General features: G+C 42.7%; 1 protein-coding gene across 1 annotated transcript in view; it reads left to right on the top strand.

The window, feature by feature from the left end:
* LOC143973906 (uncharacterized) overlaps positions 1-20,382 on the top strand; it is a 148,013-nt gene extending 127,631 nt beyond the window's left edge. Inside the window, exons 2-3 of the mRNA XM_077474789.1 lie at positions 19,486-19,645; positions 19,737-20,382. Coding sequence (XP_077330915.1) covers positions 19,515-19,645; positions 19,737-20,130 — 525 coding nt within the window. The 5' untranslated portion in view covers positions 19,486-19,514 and the 3' untranslated portion in view covers positions 20,131-20,382. The remainder of the gene's footprint in view (positions 1-19,485; positions 19,646-19,736) is intronic.
* The last annotated feature ends 497 nt before the right edge of the window (positions 20,383-20,879 follow it).

The raw sequence follows: 20,879 nt of genomic DNA, 5'->3' as shown, positions 1-20,879 counted from the left end.
AGATAGAAAGATTTAAAAAAATGACTGAATTTCCACTTTAAACATATGTAAAGGTGCAGTACTTTGAAGGCCAACTATGGGCTCCTTGGTTTCCACTTCCATTTGCCCCTACACTACCTCTGCAGCTTAAAAAAAATTTATACTTCCTTTTTGCACAGTGTCTTTGGTCATGTTTGGTGACATCACAGGATCTCTTTATCGTCTTTTTCTCTAGGGGTTTAGCAGATCCTTAATGCTGTAGTGAGTGACGCCATGTACAGTAATATTGCCCTTATTCTCTTAGGATATGGAGCTGAGCCTTGATTTCAATGCATATCACAATATCTTGATTTTCAACATCATTATTATAATGCACAATTGTACCAGAAACAGGAATGCCACACACGGAGATGTTCTACCCTAATTAACATAGCAGGCAGAGATAGGTTCTCTTCTAACATGTTTTGCACTAGAAACAACACTTTCTCAAAACACTGATGTGCACAATAATGCACGTTAACACATCCCGAGGCATGTGATGAGATCCATTTTGATGCATTTCTATTGATTTCAATGGAAAATTCATCACGCAAGATTGAAAAGTTGTGAATTTAGCTAAAGATGGGGTGAGGTGGGGCAGGGCTAGTTGTCGGTAATCAAAGCAACTGTACATGCAAGTGTAAAGCTTCGTATACACGATCAGATTTTTGGCCAACCTAGCGTTTCATTTTTGTCCAAAGAGCATGCGCCAGGATCTTGTCTTGCATACTAATGGTACACATTTTTTGGCCAACAAACACGGACGTAGTGACGTACTACAAGGAATTTCAGCTCTTGAGCGTCAACCTTTGGGCATCTTCTGCTAATTGCGTGTTTGGTGAGCATTTATTCTGAGCATGTGTGTTTGTACTTTCAACTTTTGTGTGACGGACTTGTGTACTAATGATAAGAAAATCAGACAACAGACCGTTTACTAGCCTGCCATCCAACATTTGTTGGCCGAAAGTTGGACAACAATTATCTGAAGGAGCGCACTAATGGTCAGATTTTAGGACAACAGTCTGTCAATAGACAATCCTATTCACAGCCTAGGGTTGCCCCCTCATCCCTTTAAAACCGAACACATATGAATTTAGTACGGACGTGGCTCATAGCAGGGCTCTCTGTTTCAGGGACGAATCAGGTCAGAATTTTTGCCTGAATTCGGACCTACAACTGAGCCAAAGACGCACAAGACCCCTGTGCAATCTGCTCTGCGGCCGCCACGGATAGGATTGCCACCTCATCCCCTTAAACCCGAACACATCTGAATTACACAGGTTCTGAGGCTAATTTAATGCACATACGACACTAAGACCACTTTCACACTGAGGCGCTTTTCAGGCGCTTTCACGCTCACGAAAACTTATTTCCATTAAAATCAATGAACGCTTTCACACTGGGGAAGTTCGTTGGCAGGGCTGTGAAAAACTCCCCTCTCCATTGAAATGAATGGAAAGCACTTCAAAAGCGCCTGAAAAGCTCTTCAAAAGCGCTCAGTGTTTTTACTGGCAGTTTAGAAGCGCCTCAGTGTGAAAGTGGCCTAAGTGAGTTTCATTACCACATTAATTAGCCACAGAACCTGTGTAATTCATATGTGTTCAGTTTTAAAGGGATGAGGTGGCAACCCTAGCCACAGAGATATGTGAAGGGGTTCCATTGAGAGCCGGTCACAGTCTCCTGCCGTGCGAATTGGATGCAGGGAAATCTGCATCCAATTCACACTAGTGTGAACCCAGCCTAAAGGCCCATACACACGATACAAAAATCAGAAGTAAAATTTCATCAGACGAACGATCTGTCAATTTTCGGATCATTAGTAAGGTGCTTCTGAAAGCCGATTCCAATTTTTTGTACGAGAAAAGCACGATGTGCAGACTATAACATTTTTGCTGTATGTGAACACAACATCTGATTTTCCTTTAATAAGTACGGTTTTTGTTAAAAAAAAATCGTAAGAGCAAGACTAGGCATGCTCAGAAACAAAAGAATACATACAAAACTATTCAACACATCAGGTCACTTCTAAAGTTGAATTCTGTCGAAAGAGAATTTCCCTATGGTGAGTAACCTCTTCACTTTTGACATGAGACTAGCGTGCAACAAAAAACTTCAGAAAATCTGGTTGTGTCTACCAGGCTTAAGCGCTGGTTGAAGCTTGTGGCTTGCAGTTTGGGAGAACTATACAAATGGTCTTAAATTTTTTTTGGCCCGGAGTCAAACCTTTGTTTTGCATACCACATGCACATTAACGCAAATTATAGCAAGGCAATGAGCTGCCAATTCACCACAGCAAATCTTTTAAAGCACCTGCATCTTTTTTCAGTTCTGTATGTCAATTGCATATCCCCTATTTCTGTAGGTACTGGGCTGTGCCCCACCAATATAAAGTTATTTAACCAGTTTTGTTTAGAATCTACTCTTGTTTAATCCTGTGAGTTCCTAATAGAACTGTAATGCCGCGTACACACGATCAGAATTTTGGTCGGAAAAAGCTCTGATAGTTTTCCCGACAGAATTCCAATGGATTTCGCTCAGGCTGTCTTGCATACACACGGTCACACCAAATTCCGACCGCCAAGAACGCGGTGATGTACAACATGTACAACAGGACTAGATGAAGGAAGTTCAATACCTAGTAGCCAATAGCTTCTATCTTGTGGTTGAATTTGAGCATGTGTGAGTTTTTGCACGTCAGAATTGCATACACACGATCGGAATTTCCAAAAGAAATTTTTTCAGTCGGAAAAATTGAGAACATGCTCTCAAATTTTTGCTGGCGGGAAATCGGCCAGCTAAATTACAATGTAGCATATACACGGTAGCATTTTCCGATGAGAAGCTCTCATCGGTCTTTTGCTGGCCAAAATTACGATCGTGTGTACGCGGCATAGAGTTCATCTACACAAGCGTTGGCAATGGAATCCCTTTTGTGCCTCAGTAATATGAATAGAAAAAGGAGGACTTCATAGTGTAGTATGTTAAAACTTTTATTATCAAAACAATAAAAAATCCCTTGCAGGGTACTCACATTTGCATGGCACGTCAGGGCGTCACTCTAAAATCGCATAAAACCAAGCTGTAGCTGCTGATATCAGGGTGGTATGCTGATCGTCCTTAGTGGGTGCACTAACTAGCATTCCATCCTGTCCCCTTCCCCTACGCGTGTCGATACAAGGGGTTAATTCATATTAATTCTAAAGTTACCCCCTGAGGAAGATATGAATTAACCCCTTGTATCGACACACATAGGGGAAGGGGACATGATGTACCCTGTCCCCTTTTAATAAGGCTTTTATAGTTTGGTTCACCATTATATTTGTTTAAGGATTTTATTGATTGCTTTTTTCTCACCATATGGACGTTTTCTCATATCCCGCATGAAAGCACTCTATTTGGAATATTGTATGTATTTTAGCACGTTATCACTTTATTGCTGTTGTAATATAGCACATTTTTTTCGTTTCACTATTTGGATTTTAAGTTTGAAACCGGAGCATACTTTAGAATATTGGATGATCTTTGCATGATTTATGAGACATGTGCAATGCTAGCTGCTGATTCTTAATTATAGTGTCATTTGAGAGACTCTATTTGGGCTTATAGCAAGTGGTGGCTTGCAGGACCTTACATTGTATGTTATAGGGTGAATTCACACTTTACCTATTCAACTACTGTCCATTCCTGGCTGCGGTAGGGGACAGTGTGGACACGGCTCTCTTTTTTTTGTACAAACTTTATTTGAAGTGTACAAAACATAAACCTCGTTCATGGTGCTGTACACTACAGCACCGCGTTGCTCTGCGCTGCTGTACAGTGCCATGCAATTTTGTATGGTGTGCTGTGATAAAATGCAGCATATCTGCATTTTATCGCAGTAAGCTGCTGTGCAGCCCAAATGGGACACGTAGGAAACAATTGTTTTCTGTGTGTCCTTGTGGTGCAGATGTTTTACAATGTAGTAAAACATCTGTCACCACATACTGTATGAGTTCAGCATCACAGTTGTCTCATCAGGGAATCCACCCTGAGGAATTCCATGCAGCAGGGCAAGTGGCTGCAAAGAAGCTGCAGGAGATCAGCAGCTCTGAGCTGTGGCAAAGGATAAAAATGTGAAAAGTAGTATTTTCTAAATTAACAAAAAATGCTGATACATTTAAGAAAATGCAACAGGGGTTATTTACTAAAGATAAATCCACTTTGCACTGAAAGTTCACTTGGAAGTGCAGTCGTTGTAGATCTAAGGCCGCGTACACACGCGCGGACTGTTCGCCCAACCTTGTTCGGCAAACAGTTTGTCAAACAGTCCGCTCAAAATTTGCATGAGCGGACTTGCCCACACACGAGCGGACTGTTTGACGAACAAGGTTGGGCAAACAGTTCGCTCAACTTTTGAAATGAACGGACTCGCCCACGTAAGGAGGCAAATCCGCCCACTTCGAGCGCGTGTACAGGTAGGCGGGGCCCGCGAAGGATACGTCGCGGGCTCCGCCGCCTGGAATGGGCTTAAAGGGGAACCCCAACGCCGAAAAAAATCGGCGTGGGGGTTCCCCCCAAGTCCACACCAGACCCTTGTCCGAGCACACTACCCGGCCGGCCAGGAAAGGGGGGCGAGCGAGCGCGCCCCCCCTCCTGAGCCGTACCAGGCCGCGTGCCCTCAACATGGGGGGTGCCTTGGGGAAGGGGGGGCCGCGCGGCCCCCCCACCCCAAAGCACCTTGTCCCCATGTTGATGAGGACAAGGGCCTCTTCCCGACAACCCTGGCCGTTGGTTGTCGGGGTCTGCGGGCGGGGGGCTTATCGGAATCCGGGAGCCCCCTTTAAGAAGGGGGCCCCCGGATACCGGCCCCCCACCCTATGTGAATGAGTATGGGGTACAATGTACCCCTACCCATTCACCTGTGAAATAAAGTACAAATAAAAACACAACACAGGGGAAAAAAATATTTTATTGCACAGCCGGGGGTCTTCCGTCTTCGGGGGTCTTCTCGCCGGACTCCTCCGCTATGTGTGTGTAGCTCTTTTGCTAGCGGAGGAGTCCGGCTTTCTTCCTCCCCGCCGCCGGCCTCTTCTCCCGACTTCGGGGGTCTTGTCCCCCTCTTCGGTTCTTCTGCCGGGCCACCGCGCCTGGTCCGGTGGCCCGGTCTTCTGTCGCCGTCTTCCGTTCTTCTGTCGCCGCCTTCGGTTCTTCTGCCGGGCCACCGCGCCTTCTTGTAGCTCTTTTACAGGCGGTGGCCCGGTCTTCTGTCGCCGTCGCCGCCTTCCGTTCGTGTTCTTCTTCTTGTTCTTCTTCCAGGAGATGTTGACACGTCGCTCCCTCCGGCCGGAATGCCAGAGCCGCCCTGCGTTGCCACTTATATAGTGACAATGGGGCGGGGTCACATGGTATATGTCACATGGGTTGGTCACATGGGTTGATGTCACAATGTGACATCAACCCATGTGACCAACCCATGTGACATATACCATGTGACCCCGCCCCATTGTCACTATATAAGTGGCAACGCAGGGCGGCTCTGGCATTCCGGCCGGAGGGAGCGACGTGTCAACATCTCCTGGAAGAAGAACAAGAAGAAGAACACGAACGGAAGGCGGCGACGGCGACAGAAGACCGGGCCACCGCCTGTAAAAGAGCTACAAGAAGGCGCGGTGGCCCGGCAGAAGAACCGAAGGCGGCGACAGAAGAACGGAAGACGGCGACAGAAGACCGGGCCACCGGACCAGGCGCGGTGGCCCGGCAGAAGAACCGAAGAGGGGGACAAGACCCCCGAAGTCGGGAGAAGAGGCCGGCGGCGGGGAGGAAGAAAGCCGGACTCCTCCGCTAGCAAAAGAGCTACACACACATAGCGGAGGAGTCCGGCGAGAAGACCCCCGAAGACGGAAGACCCCCGGCTGTGCAATAAAATATTTTTTTCCCCTGTGTTGTGTTTTTATTTGTACTTTATTTCACAGGTGAATGGGTAGGGGTACATTGTACCCCATACTCATTCACATAGGGTGGGGGGCCGGTATCCGGGGGCCCCCTTCTTAAAGGGGGCTCCCGGATTCCGATAAGCCCCCCGCCCGCAGACCCCGACAACCAACGGCCAGGGTTGTCGGGAAGAGGCCCTTGTCCTCATCAACATGGGGACAAGGTGCTTTGGGGTGGGGGGGCCGCGCGGCCCCCCCTTCCCCAAGGCACCCCCCCATGTTGAGGGCACGCGGCCTGGTACGGCTCAGGAGGGGGGGCGCGCTCGCTCGCCCCCCTTTCCTGGCCGGCCGGGTAGCGTGCTCGGACAAGGGTCTGGTGTGGACTTGGGGGGAACCCCCACGCCGATTTTTTTCGGCGTTGGGGTTCCCCTTTAAGCCCATTCCAGGCGGCGGAGCCCGCGACGTATCCTTCGCGGGCCCCGCCTACCTGTACACGCGCTCGAAGTGGGCGGACTTTCCGAGCGGGAACAGTCCGCTCATTTCGAAAGTACAGCGGACAGGCCCACACACGGGCGGACTGTTCGCTCAAACACAGTTTCAGCGGACAGTTTTTCGGAATTTCCGAAAGACTTTGTCCGTCCAACTGTCCGCTGAAACTGTCCGCTGAAAGCCCACACACGAGCGGACTGTCCGCCCAAACACTGTTCAGCGGACAAGGTTGGGCGAACAGTCCGCCCGTGTGTACGCGGCCTAAGGGGGACATACAAGGAAAATAAGAAACAGCATTTTAGCTTGCACATGATTGGATGATAAAATCAGCAGAGCTTCCCCTCATTTCAGATCTACCCCTTAGATTTAGAACGACTGCACTTCCAAGTGTACTTGTAGTGCAAAGTGGATTTGCCATCCGTAAATAACCCCCAATGTTTCCCAGTTAGGGATTACATCTACTTTAAGCTTTAAAAATATTTCGCAGGCAAAAAGTAGATAACAACCGGTGTCAGATAAACTTTGATTTTCAAACCTGCACTAGAGGAGCCAGGACTACTAGAATCCAATTGTAAGAATTCATTATAAACATTAGTTTAATGATAAAACTGTGCATAAAATGTAATCTTTACATTTATTATGAAATCACTTGATCATACAGTATACAGCATATTGTCCTAAGAATGGTACCTAAAAGACAAAAGAATGAAATCCTATATAAAAAAAACAAATGATTAAAATGCTGGAATATGGAAGAAATTATGTAACTGCTAGTAAAAGGACAATCAGATTAGCAAAATCGAAAACGTTACAGATTATATAAATGAAAAAAAAAGATAAATCCCCAAATAATTCCACAGGTACATCAAAGGCAAACTGATTGAAAGTATGATACATAGTTCTTTTTTTGTGAAACAGACGGGTAAATTGATGATAACAGGATGGTAGACAAATAAATAATTTCTCATTCTATATCTAATAAAAATGACACTCAAATCAACCATTCAGCATTATAATAGCCAAATTCAATTTAAAACTGAATTAGGCTAAAATGTTGCACCTAAATGGAATATTTATAACATTTGGATTCAAAATGACTAATAAATGGTCAATAAATCCATCTTGTAACTCTCTCTATAGCAAGGAGTTATAAATCACATTCAACTGTGCATTTAAAAAAAAAATAAAGCTCCCAACAACTCATCAGAATTGACTATATTTTATATAAAGCTTTTGTAATGGAAAATATTTTACACACAGCAAGCTTCATGTTAGTAATCCCATTGAAGGACACAACCACCTTTCAGTTTATAATGACTGGCAACACAGTATATTTTATTTGGCCGCATCTGTAGTTTTGTTCAGGTATGGGTGTTGTTAAGGACATTTACATTTGCATGCGCACCTCTGTTTTCATGCAGAGAAGCTTGCCAAGTTAGGGCAGTCTATTCATTTTGAATAGGCCAGATAAAAGCAAAAGGGGAAGCGCCTCTTATGCCCCGTACACATGATCGGACATTGATCGGACATTCCGACAACAAAATCTATAGATGTTGGCTCAAACTTGCCTTGAATACACACGGTCACACAAAGTCAGTCGGAAATTCCGAACATTAAGAATGCGGTGACGTACAACGCATACGACGAGCCGAGAAAAATGAAGTTCAATAGCCAGTGTGGCTCTTCTGCTTGATTCCAAGCATGTGTGGAACTTTGTGCGTCAGATTTGTGTACACACGATCGGAATTTCTGACAATGGATTTTGTTGTCGGAAAATTTGAGCTCTAGATCTCGAATTTTGTGTGATGGAAATTGCGATGGAAAATGTCCGATGGAGCCTACACACGGTCGGAAATTTTCGACAAAAAGCTCCCATCAAACACTTTCGGTTGGAAAATCCAACCATGTTGACTGGTAGTTTTTAATGCACCCTCATTAATGGCTACTCAATGGGAGTGCATTAAAAATGACCAGTCCTACTACACTTAGAGGCGCTTCTCCTTTTGTTTTTATCTCACTTAAAGTGGAGTTCCACCCACTTTTACAACTTTGTCTTAAAGGAACGACAACCCCTTCACCATCCCTCCTCCTTCCTCCCTGTTGCCTTCTGGGAGACACACAGGCCCCAGAAGAAAGTTCATCGCAACTTGCGCATGCGCAGTAGGAAACAGGCTGTAAAGCCACAAGACTTCACTTCCTGTTTCCCTTAGTAAGGATGCCGTGCCTGCACCCAAAGCCGATGGACGAATCAGCTAGAGGTACCGACATCGCGGGATACCTGGACAGGTAAGTGTCCTTATATTGAAAGTCGGCACTGCATTATTTTAACTGACAATTGCACGGCCATGCGTCGCTGTACACAAATAAATTTGATCACCTCTGCGGTTTTTATTTTTTGCACTATAAACAAAAAAATACCGACAATTTTGAAAAAAAAAACTATATTTTTTACTTTCTGTTATAAAACACACCCAATAAAAAAATGGAAAGAACAATAGGATATTTTTATGAAATTTTTGTTTTTTTACTAGTAATGGCGACAATCAGTAGACTTGCACAACTGAATTTTGTTTTTCATTTCGGTTCATTGTCTTTTGTAAAATACATAATTTCGTTCTGTTATTATTTCTGTAGTGCAGGGATATGCAATTAGAGGACCTCCAGCTGTTGCAGAACTACAAGTCCCATGAGGCATAGCAAAACTCTGACAGCCACAAGCATGACATCCAGAGGCAGAGGCATGATGGGACTTGTAGTTTTGCAACAGCTGGAGGTCCACTAATTGCATATCCCCGCTGTAGAGTATTGATATTTGATATATTGAATCTTGAATCATGTTGAATTCAGTTGTTATATGCGCTATAATTTGGTTTGTATTCATTGAAATTCAATATTTATGTATGTATATATATTCGTGATAATGATTCGTAGTTTGGAAAGTCGTTTGTTTATTGAATCTATTAACACACACACAATGATAATATCTCTTCTCCTCTGCTCAAATACGATACAACACCCTTCTCACTCAGTTCTCAGGAATGCACTTTGCCAGTAATCCAACCTCCAGCACAAAATGAATCAGCTGATTGGACTGTAAGCCCTTGTACACACGGTCGGACATTCCGACAACAAAATCCGTTGTATTTTGTCCGAAACTTGTGTTGCATACACACAGGCGGACAAAGTTGTTTTAAAATCCGATCGTACGTAACGTGATGGCATTATTTCGTTACGACGGGACTACGTTCAGGCTATTAGCCAATAGCTTTGGTCTAGGAATTTAATCTGCGCATGCGTGGCACTTTGTCCGATCGGAATTCTCTACACACAACCGGATCATGTTGTCGGAAAGTTTTATAGCCCAGCTCTAAAAGTTTGTCCATCAGATATTCCAACAGAAACAGTCTGATGGAGCCCACACACAGTCGGATTATCCGACAACATGGTCCGATCGGACATTTTCCGTCGCAATGTCCAAACGTGTGTACAAGGGCATAGATTTACTTTGAGTTGACCTTTTGTTTCATTAGACCTTTATAACAAATTTCAGAATCATTTCAAATTCATTTGTTATATCCACTTTAATTTCTTCCGTATTTCTTGAAATTCGTTATTTTTTTATTTGGACATTCGGATGCATCCAAATGTCCGAAAGATGCAAAATTCGGCTGAATTTCGATTTGTTACGAAACGAATTGCACAAGCCTAGCAATCAGTGACTTATAGCGGAACTGCGACATTGTGGTGGACAAATTAGACACTAAGTGGCACTTTCTTGGGGACCAGTGACACCAATACAGTGATCAGTGCTAAAAAATATACATTGTACGCAGATGATATTCTTCTTTTTCTTACTGATCCCATCATAACAATTCCGAACTTATTGAAGGATTTTGACCTTTTCAAAAAAATCTCCAACCTCCAAATAAATTTATCCAAATCAAAAGCACTCAACATTTCTCTGTCAGATTCCATTGTATCGCAATGTCAATCCAATTTCCCGTTTGGCTGGGATGCATCAGCCATAACCTACCTAGGGATACAGTTACCATCAAAACTACCTGATCTTTACAATAAAAATTTTGCCCCCATTTTAAAAACCATACAGAAGAACCTTCAAGACTGGAACAAAGGCAATTTTTCCTGGTTTGGTAGGGTAGCGATTATAAAAATGAATGTACTCCCTAGACTCTTATATTTACTCCAAACAATTCCTATAAAACTACCGCCAGCTTTCTTCTCCACATACAAAAGATTATGTTTAAAATTTATCTGGGCAGAGAAACCATCACGGGTCAAATGGGGTAAGCTAGTGTCCCCAAAATTGAAGGGGGGAATAGGTCTTCCAGATATTCAAAAGTATTACTGGGCTTGTCATCTGACTAGAATATTAGATTGGCATTTACATCACAAGACAAAGGCCTGGATAGGTATCGAAGAAGCTGTCCTCCATTTACCAATGTCTTATTTACCATGGATCAATCCACAAAAATTAACATATGAGTTCAGATCACATCCTTTAATAGCTCCCACGTTACAAATCTTCCATTCAGTTCGCAAGAAGCTACACATTGCATCAGTTCCGGGCCCACTAACCCCAATTGACCAGAATCCGGACTTCCCTCCTGGTATTTTGCCTAAATCCGATGCTGACATATCTGCAGTGGAACCCATGAGAGCTAAATCCTTCTATCACAATGGTCAGATATTATCTTTTCAAGAAATTTTAGCTCGTTTCCCTGGAATGAAGATTCCTTTCTTTAAATACCTTCAAATAAGAAATTTTTTGCAAAGCTCTAACTCCCAATCTCTGTGGTATAGAGACCATACGCTGTTCGAAAACTTATGCTCCAAAACAGACCCTCAAAGACACCTCATTTCATTTACCTATTCTTTAATGTTCCCAAATGCTTCTTTCTCAAATGACACCACATGTAAGAAATGGGTTAGAGAACTGTCCTTGGATTTAACACAGGAGGACTGGCAAAACATATATACACACATACATTCAGGCTCCCTAAATGTTACCGCTCAAGAAAATGGATACAAATTATACTCTAGATGGTATAGAACGCCTGACCGAATTCACAAATTCCATTCTACTATTCCTCCCACATGTTGGAGATGTAATCTAGCGCACGGTTCTCTTCTCCACATATGGTGGGATTGTCCTTTAATCCAACCATATTGGAAGGAAGTCCATAAGCTCATCACTAAAATCACAACCTATTCCCCAGACTACACGCCAGCTCAATACCTCCTGCATCATACATCTATTCCGCAATCCACTTATAAAAGATCCCTCACATTACATCTTATAAATGCAGCAAAGCTTTGCGTCCCCGTTCATTGGCGTTCTTCCTCTCCCCCCACTATTTCTGAATGGCTCCGCAGAATAGAGAAAATAGCTGAAATGGAGGGCTTGATCTCTCAAGCGAAAGATACTCATACTAAATTTTATAAAACGTGGTCATTTTGGTCACATTTTAAGTGCTCGACTACATATAACACCCTAATATCTGTCCCTGTTTAGCTTGACCTGGGGACCCCAACTTAATATAATAGAATAAATTACATTTCACTGCTTTTATATAGCAGCTTGTACTCAATTCTGGATACTAATCCCTTATAAGGTAGACAACCATGTTGGTTGTAGCTCAGATTAAAGCCATACAGACCACTACCTTATATATAGTCTGATGTTAGGACTCAAATTATTTTCGCGCACAGTTTGATCCCATTAGGGGTGCGTGAGATAATATGGAATTTACAGATTCATTGTTACTCTAGTTTGTTACACTTTTTTTTGGTTTCTTATGAGATGTAGGTATGCGACTAATATGACTCCATATATACGCATGTGTTGTTTAAATCAATTTTATCCAGCATGGAGTAATTTCATCTATATGATAGATATTTACAAGTGTGTTTTTTTTTTTGTTTAATTTTTATTTTATTGATCTATGCATTTCTATCTTATGCCAAATATCAATTCATATTGTTGCTTTATTTTCAAATTCTGTATTTCATAATTACAATGATATTCAGATTTATGTTTTACTATGTGTATGTAACATGCAATCTTTGTTTTATCAATAATAATCAATAAAAACATTGAAACAAAAAAAAACAAAAAAACAAAAAAATATATATATACATTGTCACTGTACTAATGACATTGGCAGGGAAGAGGTTAACATCAGGGGCGATCAAAGGTTTAAATGTGTCCCTAGGGAATGCTTTCTTACTGTGTGGGGTGTGCTTGTGGGAAGACAGAGATCCATATTCTTGTTTAGCAGAAATACAGGATCTCTGTCTTCCCTTGTCACAGAATGGCGATCTGCCTTGCCGGGAATGATCAGTGAGTCCGATGGTCGTGCCACAAACCCAGAAGAGGCAATTATGTACAGGTACGTGATTTTGCCTATTTATTAAATACCTTAATTAAATTTTGTCTTTAACTTTCCATACTGGCAAGTATTTTCTGTACCAGGTTGTCTGCTACCTAATTCCCTGCAGTTATTGATGTCCTAAAATTCTGAATGGACATAAATCTGCTATTTGCAGGTCAATATTTTCCACGGCTCTAGCACATTCTATTAATCTCCAATGCCGCATACACACGATCAGAATTTTGGTTGGAAAAAGCTCCAATGGAATCCCAACGGGATTTCGCTCAAGCTGTCTTGCATACACACAGTCACACCAAATTTCGACTGTCAAAAATGCGGTGACATACAACATGTATGACGGGACTAGAAAAAGGGAGTTCGATAGCCAGTAGCCAATAGCTACTGTCTCGTAGTTGATTCTGAGCATGCCTGAGTTTTTGCGTGTTGAAATTATATACACACAATCGGAAATTCTGATAGAAAATTTTTCCATCCGAAAAATTGAGAACCTGCTCTCAATCTATTGCTGGCGAAAATTCGGCCAGCAAAATTCTGATGGAGCATACACACGGTTGCATTTTCCTTGGTGTTGGGAAAGATATAGAATCTGTCTTGAAAATTTGTCCTACCAAATGAATCTGTTACTTGAACTATATTATTAGGGATGGATGTACATAATTTCATGTGCGAGACCACTCTATGTATGCTGTATTTACTATAGAACTAACACTTATCTCCTTCTCAGTCTCAAGACAACAGGAATAATAACTGGATAGGGCCTCAAAAAAGCACATTAAGTAAAGGAAGTGGCCATGGTAGTCTACTAGTTCCAAAGAAAGAACTAGACCAGTATGCTGGACCCACATTAACCAAAACTGGAAAAACAACAGGGAAATGTTGGGGAAACCTACACCATCAATAGGTGTCAAATCCCGCTCAGAAAAGAGCAGTGCTTAAGACATCCAATAACAAGGGACCCAAACTGGTTGATACACACATGGGCCAAGTATAGATCCTAATAGTTTCTGTTAGAACCGTTGTACTAACCATGCGAGTTTAGTTCAGCGATCTCCCCCACTGAGCTTTTGTTTTCTGACAGGAGGACGGCCCCCCCACCAGAACACTCCGATCACTGATTGGGAGTCGGTTGGCTGCTGGACAGACCGACATACACATGGGCAGGATCTCGACCAGTATTTTTGGTACTGGCACATTTCTCCAGACATTCTACCCATGTGTACAGTAGTTGCAACAAGTGACAGCACTCAAATAACAATTACATTTGGAAAATTTTTGCCCATTATGTAAGTGATTTCTGACAAGGGACACGATCAATAAATTAACGCTAGACACATTTCTGCTCCACAAATGTTTAGGTGATAACCGTGAAAAAAGACTAGAGGTTCAAAATAATGTCACAAGATTGGAGTGCACTTAGCCAAATTTTGGTTTCTTTGTTAACCACAATTATAAAGGATTGTAAAGCTACACAAGTTGATTTGTTTTTTTCCAAAATTGTGTTTTATTATTATTTTCTTCAGCAAAGAGCAAACAATATTACCAACTTTTAAATATACCACATGCTATGCTTTAGAAGTACACAAGGGAAGGAAAACCACAGGTGGTACAGAGCTAGACAAATGAAAACATAAAAACTTTCTTCAAATAATTTTCAAAACATACAGAGATGTATTGGATCATACTGTGAGCCGTTGACTATATTTAAGTTACTATAACTATACACACTAATATTAACAATAGTTAATTTATTGTTTCTTTTCTATTTGCTGCTGTTGATGATATTACTGTGTTATCCACATCACTAATCTGAATAAGGATATTACCAGTCATAATCTCTGTTCACGGTATCTTACCACTCTATTTAAGTTTTCTTGTGTGTCTACTTCTTTCACCGTTTCCTATGTATATGTATTCCTATGTATATTCCAGGAGATTTGTAAAATCTGTAATCCCTGTTGTGACAGCCGGAGATCATCTCCCCACATCCGCTGTCACAATTTTAAATAAAAAAATGCAGCCATGCCCACCCGGACCCATCGTTCATTTACAGAGTTCTGTGAATGGGAGAACTACAACTAGTATCAGCCATTGTGGCCGAGTGGCCGAGTGCATGTCATGCTCCATGAACTACCAGTGCACTGATGAGTGCTCTTGGTAGTTCATTGATCCTTATCATAATTTAGTAACTGTCTGTAAGAGATATGGGCAGATAGCTACACTGACAGCCTGCGCCCGTGATCTCATAATGAAAACAATTATAAATGCACATTTTTTTACCTTTTCCTTTAGCCTTTAACATCCCTGGCGGTATGATTATTTCAGATTTTAGGTGCTGAAAGCGGTACTATTATTTTGCATGGAAATTTGGCATTTTATATTGTAGGCCTGTAATTCTTATGCCGCGTACACACGATCGGACTTGAGTTCCAACGCCCGTGTGTGGGCTCCGGCTGACTTTTTCTTCCCAAAAGTCCGGCAGACTTAGAAAGAAGTCTTGACTCAAAATTGTCAGCCAGACTCGGCAGTCTGGCGGACAATCCGCCTATCTGTGTGTTAGACTTTTCAAATGAACTGACATGCCCACACGCGTTCATTTTGAACGGGACTCCAGGTAGACGGGACTAGCTAAGGAAGTCAATGTCGCCGCCTCCATCGGCGAGATTGACATCTCTCGAGCCCCGTCACCTGGTATGGATTTAAAGGGGAACCACTATGCCGAAAAATGCCGTGGGGGTCCCCCCAAAGTCCATACCAGACCCTTGTCCAAGCACGCAGCCCGGCTGGTCAGGAAAGGGGGTGGGAACGAGCGAGCTCCCCCCTCCTGAACCGTACCAGGCCGCATGCCTTCAACATGGGGGGCTGGGTGCTTTGGGGAAGGGGGGGCCGCAGGCCCAAAGCACTTTGTCCCCATGTTGATGAGGCCAAGGGCCTCTTCCCAACAACCCTGGCCATTGGTTGTTGGGGGCTGCGGGAGGGGGCCTTATCGGAATTCGGAAGCCCCCACCCTATGTGAACCCGATGTTGACACAACACTCGCTCTCTCTCAATGCCAGGGATGCGTTGCGCAGTGACTTATATAGGCAAAATGGGCAGGGTCAGGGGGTGATGTCACATGGTGACCCCCCTTATGATGTCACAGTCCCGGGGGATGCTTTTATAAGTCACCGCGCAACGCATCCCTGGCATTGTGGACGGAGAGAGCGTTATGTCAACATTGGAAGAAGGGAAGAAGAAGGGAAGAAGGCGGCGACAGGACCGGGCCAACGCTAGTAAAAGAGCTGTAAAAACTGTAGACCCCGACAACCAATGGCCGGGGTTATCTGGAAGAGACCCTTGTCCTCATCAACATGGGGAAAAGGTGCTTTGGGGTGGGGGGCCACAGGCCCCCCTTCCCCAAAGCACCCACCCCCCATGTTGAGGGCTTGCGGCCTGGTACGGTTCAGGAGGGGGGGCGCTCGCACATCCCCACCCCCTTTCCGGTGTAGGGGTTCCCCTTTAAATTCATACCAGGGGACAGGGCTAGCGAGGTGTCAATCTCGCCGATGAAGGTGGCGACATTGACTTTCTTCGCTAGTCCCGTCTACCTGGAGTCATGTTCAAAATGAACAGACTTTACTCCGTGTGTGGGCAAGTCCATTCATTTGAAAAGTCCGGTCATGTGTGGGCATGTGTGGGCAAGTCCACTCATTCGGAAAGTCTGGCGGACCTCCGCAGTAAAGTCCAGCAGATTGTCCGCCGGACTAAGTCCGCCGGATAGTCTGATCATGTGTACGTGGCATGAGGAATAACTCACTTAAATCTGTCCAAATCAGAGTCTAGTAGACATCTCGGGTATGATAAAGTTTGAAACACAAAATCATAAATTATAATATAATAAATAACTATAAATAATAAAAAAATATATATAATAATAAGAATACTTTTTATTCAATACATTTTAGTAAATAATATAATCAAAAACACTGACTTTTTTTTGACCAAACAAGGGTGCAATATTAGTAGTCATAATGCTTCAGTAAAAATCCCGGGTATAGAAAATTTTAAAACATGGTACAGCACAAAGTCCAACATCACAGTCAGGACAGTAGAACCTGGTTTCTTTTCTGATTTTCCTTCCAGTGTCATCACGCTTAGAGTAGCAAACCACACACAGCCTTGTGGGTGCTGCCCTCTTTTCTGTTGGTGGAATGTGGTCCATAAAGTGACGATCAGTCAGGCTTTCCTGGGTCACAATGCCAGCAGCACAACGTCCACATCTATTTAGAGTCGGTGTTTGGTGCTTGAGAAATATAAGTTCGGCAAATTTCCAAACAAAGTCCGCATGAACCACAGGCTTGTCACTCTTTTTTTTTTTTGAAAAATGAAAGCATTCCACAGGCACTGTTCAAGAAGATTCCTGAAGATTTTTTTGTAATTTTTTTTGTTACTTTCTCATGGCTGGATAAAAAGTCATGGCTTTGTCAACACCTCCCATGGTGTGGTTGTAGTCCATCATGAATTGTGGTTTCATTATGTCTTTTCCACCTTTTGTGTGTACCATGACAGTAGAGGTGTTGTGAATAGTAATCTTTAGGCACACATCTATTTTGTCACGCCATCTCAGTGCCATAATTTTGCCTTTCTTCCAGGCAACTACTGCCTTGAGCTTTTTATTGCCAAAGGTTGGTGGCATGTTACGCCCGGTTAGCTCTAACGGTCTCATATGCATCTATCTTATGCTGTAGAAGGAACTCATGGAGTTCTGGAGAAGTGTAAAAATTATCTGTGGTTACACAGTAGCCCTGATTCAGCAATGGTTCAATCAAAGTAAGAACGGAAGTGGTTGTCATTCCATAATTACTGAATCTTTCATTGAACTTGGTTCCTTTCCCAGTGTAAAGGACCGAATTCCATATGTAATCAGTGCTGGATTCTAAGAGCATGAATGATTTTATGCCAAATCGTGCTCTCTTAGACGCGATATACTGTATCCAGCTGAGTCTTCCTTTGTAGGCCATTAGCCCCCATTTACACCTATACGAATTAGATGCAGCTTACAACGCATCCAATTCACAAGACATTTTAAACTAAGTTAATTTGAATGAGGCAAGTTCACATATGTGCGTTGCATTCGCACTGCGCATTGCACAAAAAACGTGTGCTTTTTCTGGTCATTGCGGTGCGAATTGCAAGGCCATTATCTTCTATGGGCACGCATCTGATTCGCAGCTGTGTTGCGGTGTGAACAGAAATTATCTCTCCTCCTCCTACACCTCCCCCTCTTCCAGTTCCTCCCCTGTCTGATTTGTGGTGATGACCGGAGAGCAAGCATGGCAAAAAGAGGGCGATAAAGGGGCATAAAGGTTAAAGAATCTGTGGATTGTGAGGAGGTGATCAGACTTGTGAGGGAGAAACCAATGATTTATAACACCCGGCATCCTAAATATAAGGACAACGTTCTTAAAAAGCGTGCTTGGCTGGAAATTGCCAGAACCATCTTGCCAGAGTGGAGCATGTGCTCATCCCAAGTTCAGGCTGACAAATGTACGTTTTTTTTCCCTTTCACTGCCTGCAGATGCTGTCCTGTTGTTTCTTTATGTTGTCCATTTTTAGGAATTTGAATATTATTTTACTAGACAACAGCGTGCGTTCACCCACAAATCCATACCAGGCCACATGCTCTCAACATTAGGCACATAACGGCGTCATCCAGCGATGGAGGAGTCCCTAAATTAATTACTAATCTTAGATTTGCTTAGGTTTTCAAAATAATATACAACACAAATGTGAACAACATTATTTTTATTTAAAAAAAATCTAAATTACCTAAAAAAACATTTGTTACAACACACTTTTCATTTTGTAAAGGCCCTGATAATAGAATGCAAACAAATACACACTTTTTAGGATTATATCGAATTCATCTGCCAAGTCACCTCCCCAGCTGGTGACATAAAGAATTACTATACTGAATACTAAGGTTTATTGAAGTATGCAAGAATCTCCACTAATTGCATAGTATACCAAATGAACATTCTACTTCTCGTCGTGCCCTGTTGAGCCTATAATTGAACACTCTTTTTTCTGTTGTTAGAGAGCGAATTGAAAAAGGCCTGAGCATGTGCTCTGAAAGTGCAAACGCTTCATCTCCTACAAATACATGTGGGAGGGAAAGCTCTGTTGTTCTGGGCAGGGGAGAATGATTGGGCAAGGCTAGTGTATTCTCGCGCAGCATGCGGCCAAATGAGGAATGTGAAAATACACTAGAATCCGAGCTGCTGCCATAAGAACCCACATCAATATAAATAGATTTATAATTGGTGTCTGCCACTGCCATTAATACCAACAACAAAAAATTTCTTATAATTAAAATATTGGCTCCCACTAGCTGGAGGCTTGAGGATGCAGATGTGCTTCCCATCTATGGCTCCCAGACAGTTGGGGAATTTGCAACGCTCCCAGAATAGCTCCACTATCTTCAACCATTTGTTTTTTTTGGCTTCTTCATAACCAAATCCTTCAGTTCTTCCCATATGACTAGGCAGGTTTCATTAACGATGCCACTAATAGTTGACTTCCCAACCTTAAATTCATAGTGCAAACTTCCAAAAGAATTTCCTGTTGCTAGGTACCTAAAAGCAAACATAAATAAAATTATTAATTTTTATGTTTTTCAGTGCACTACTTACAGACAAGGTGGCGTAGCATGCGTGATGCTTATCGAAAATATATACGTCACGTCAAAGAAGCAAGGAGTGGCTCGGGGGCAGCACCAAGGGTACCCTATATGTTTGCCAGGGACTTCGATTTTCTGCAACTCATTGTGGAGATGAGGGAGTAAGTTTTCATCTATATCATCTATGTATCTGCTAACCTCTTAACTTTGATTATGCCTAGTTAAGTTCCCCTCTTTGTTTTTGAAAAACAGGACAGAAGCTAGTTGGGAGGAACAAGATGTAATGGAGGACCAACCAGAGTCTCAACCGGAGGCCCAAGCCCAGATTGAATTTCAAGAAGGCACAGAGGATTTATCACAAATCCAAAGCTCTTCCAATCTTTGGGAAACAAATCCAGATGAACAATCTGCAGTGGCAGAGGCTATCCCTGGGCCCTCCTCTGCTCCTGCAGACATTGTTCTGCCAGCCAAAGTGCCACGGAGGCGAGCAGCTCAATCCCAATCTGACATAAGTGAGCACCTACTTGAAATATTGAAAACCATGTCTGAAAAGGTGGATGCTTTTTTATGTCCGGATACTATACTGGCACTCAGTTTTGTCCCTCTAATTAAAAAGGTACCCCCAGAAAGCTACTTTGAAATGTGAAACACTATTGGACAAGTGCTGCACTCATTCTCATAGCCATGTGAGGAAGCTTAATTTAAAGTGCCATATGTGCCACCACCAAGACCTCCCGTTAACTACCCCAGATACGTCCAGTACCCTGAACAACAACACCAACCTTACCCCTATAATCCCCCATCCTATCCTTCTAGTTTTGAAAAGGAAATCTCCAGATATGAAGTGCCACACAGTAGCATTCCATATCCCATCCCATCCCCAATTCCTTCAATCAGACCCCCCCCCAAAATCCTGGTATGTATGTGCCAAGTCAACATGGTGAGGCTAGGCCTGCTCCCAGCACTGCCAGTGATGACCCAGCTTCTGCCAGTCACTACTCCAATGAGCCCCCTTTCCAAAAAGCATATCACAATCTATGATTAATGATGTCTGTCCAAGGTTGAGGACCGAGAGGAGACCTTTTTGGTCAACTAAGTTGAAGAGGCCTACTTGAGAGATATTTTTTTTGTTTTTACATTTTTCTATGTTAATTTATGATGGCTACATGAGCAAATTTTTTTTATTTTTTTATATATATATACACTGTATTTTTAATATATTTTGGATAATTGAATAAATCCTTATTACGCCAACTTTTGTCGGGTTATATATTTAGAATTACACATGTTTGAAGAGTTGTAAAAACATTAGATTACATGCTCCAAAATTCACATGACAAAGGACAAAAAAATGAATGGTTTGGCAGGTAAATGACTCACCTAGTTATTGACATG

Source organism: Lithobates pipiens, unplaced genomic scaffold (assembly GCF_037356315.1).
Source record: "Lithobates pipiens isolate NorthernLeopardFrog02 unplaced genomic scaffold, aLitPip1_a1.2 Scaffold_13, whole genome shotgun sequence".
NCBI lineage: Eukaryota > Metazoa > Chordata > Amphibia > Anura > Ranidae > Lithobates > Lithobates pipiens.
This window is presented reverse-complemented; position numbering and strand designations above follow the sequence as displayed.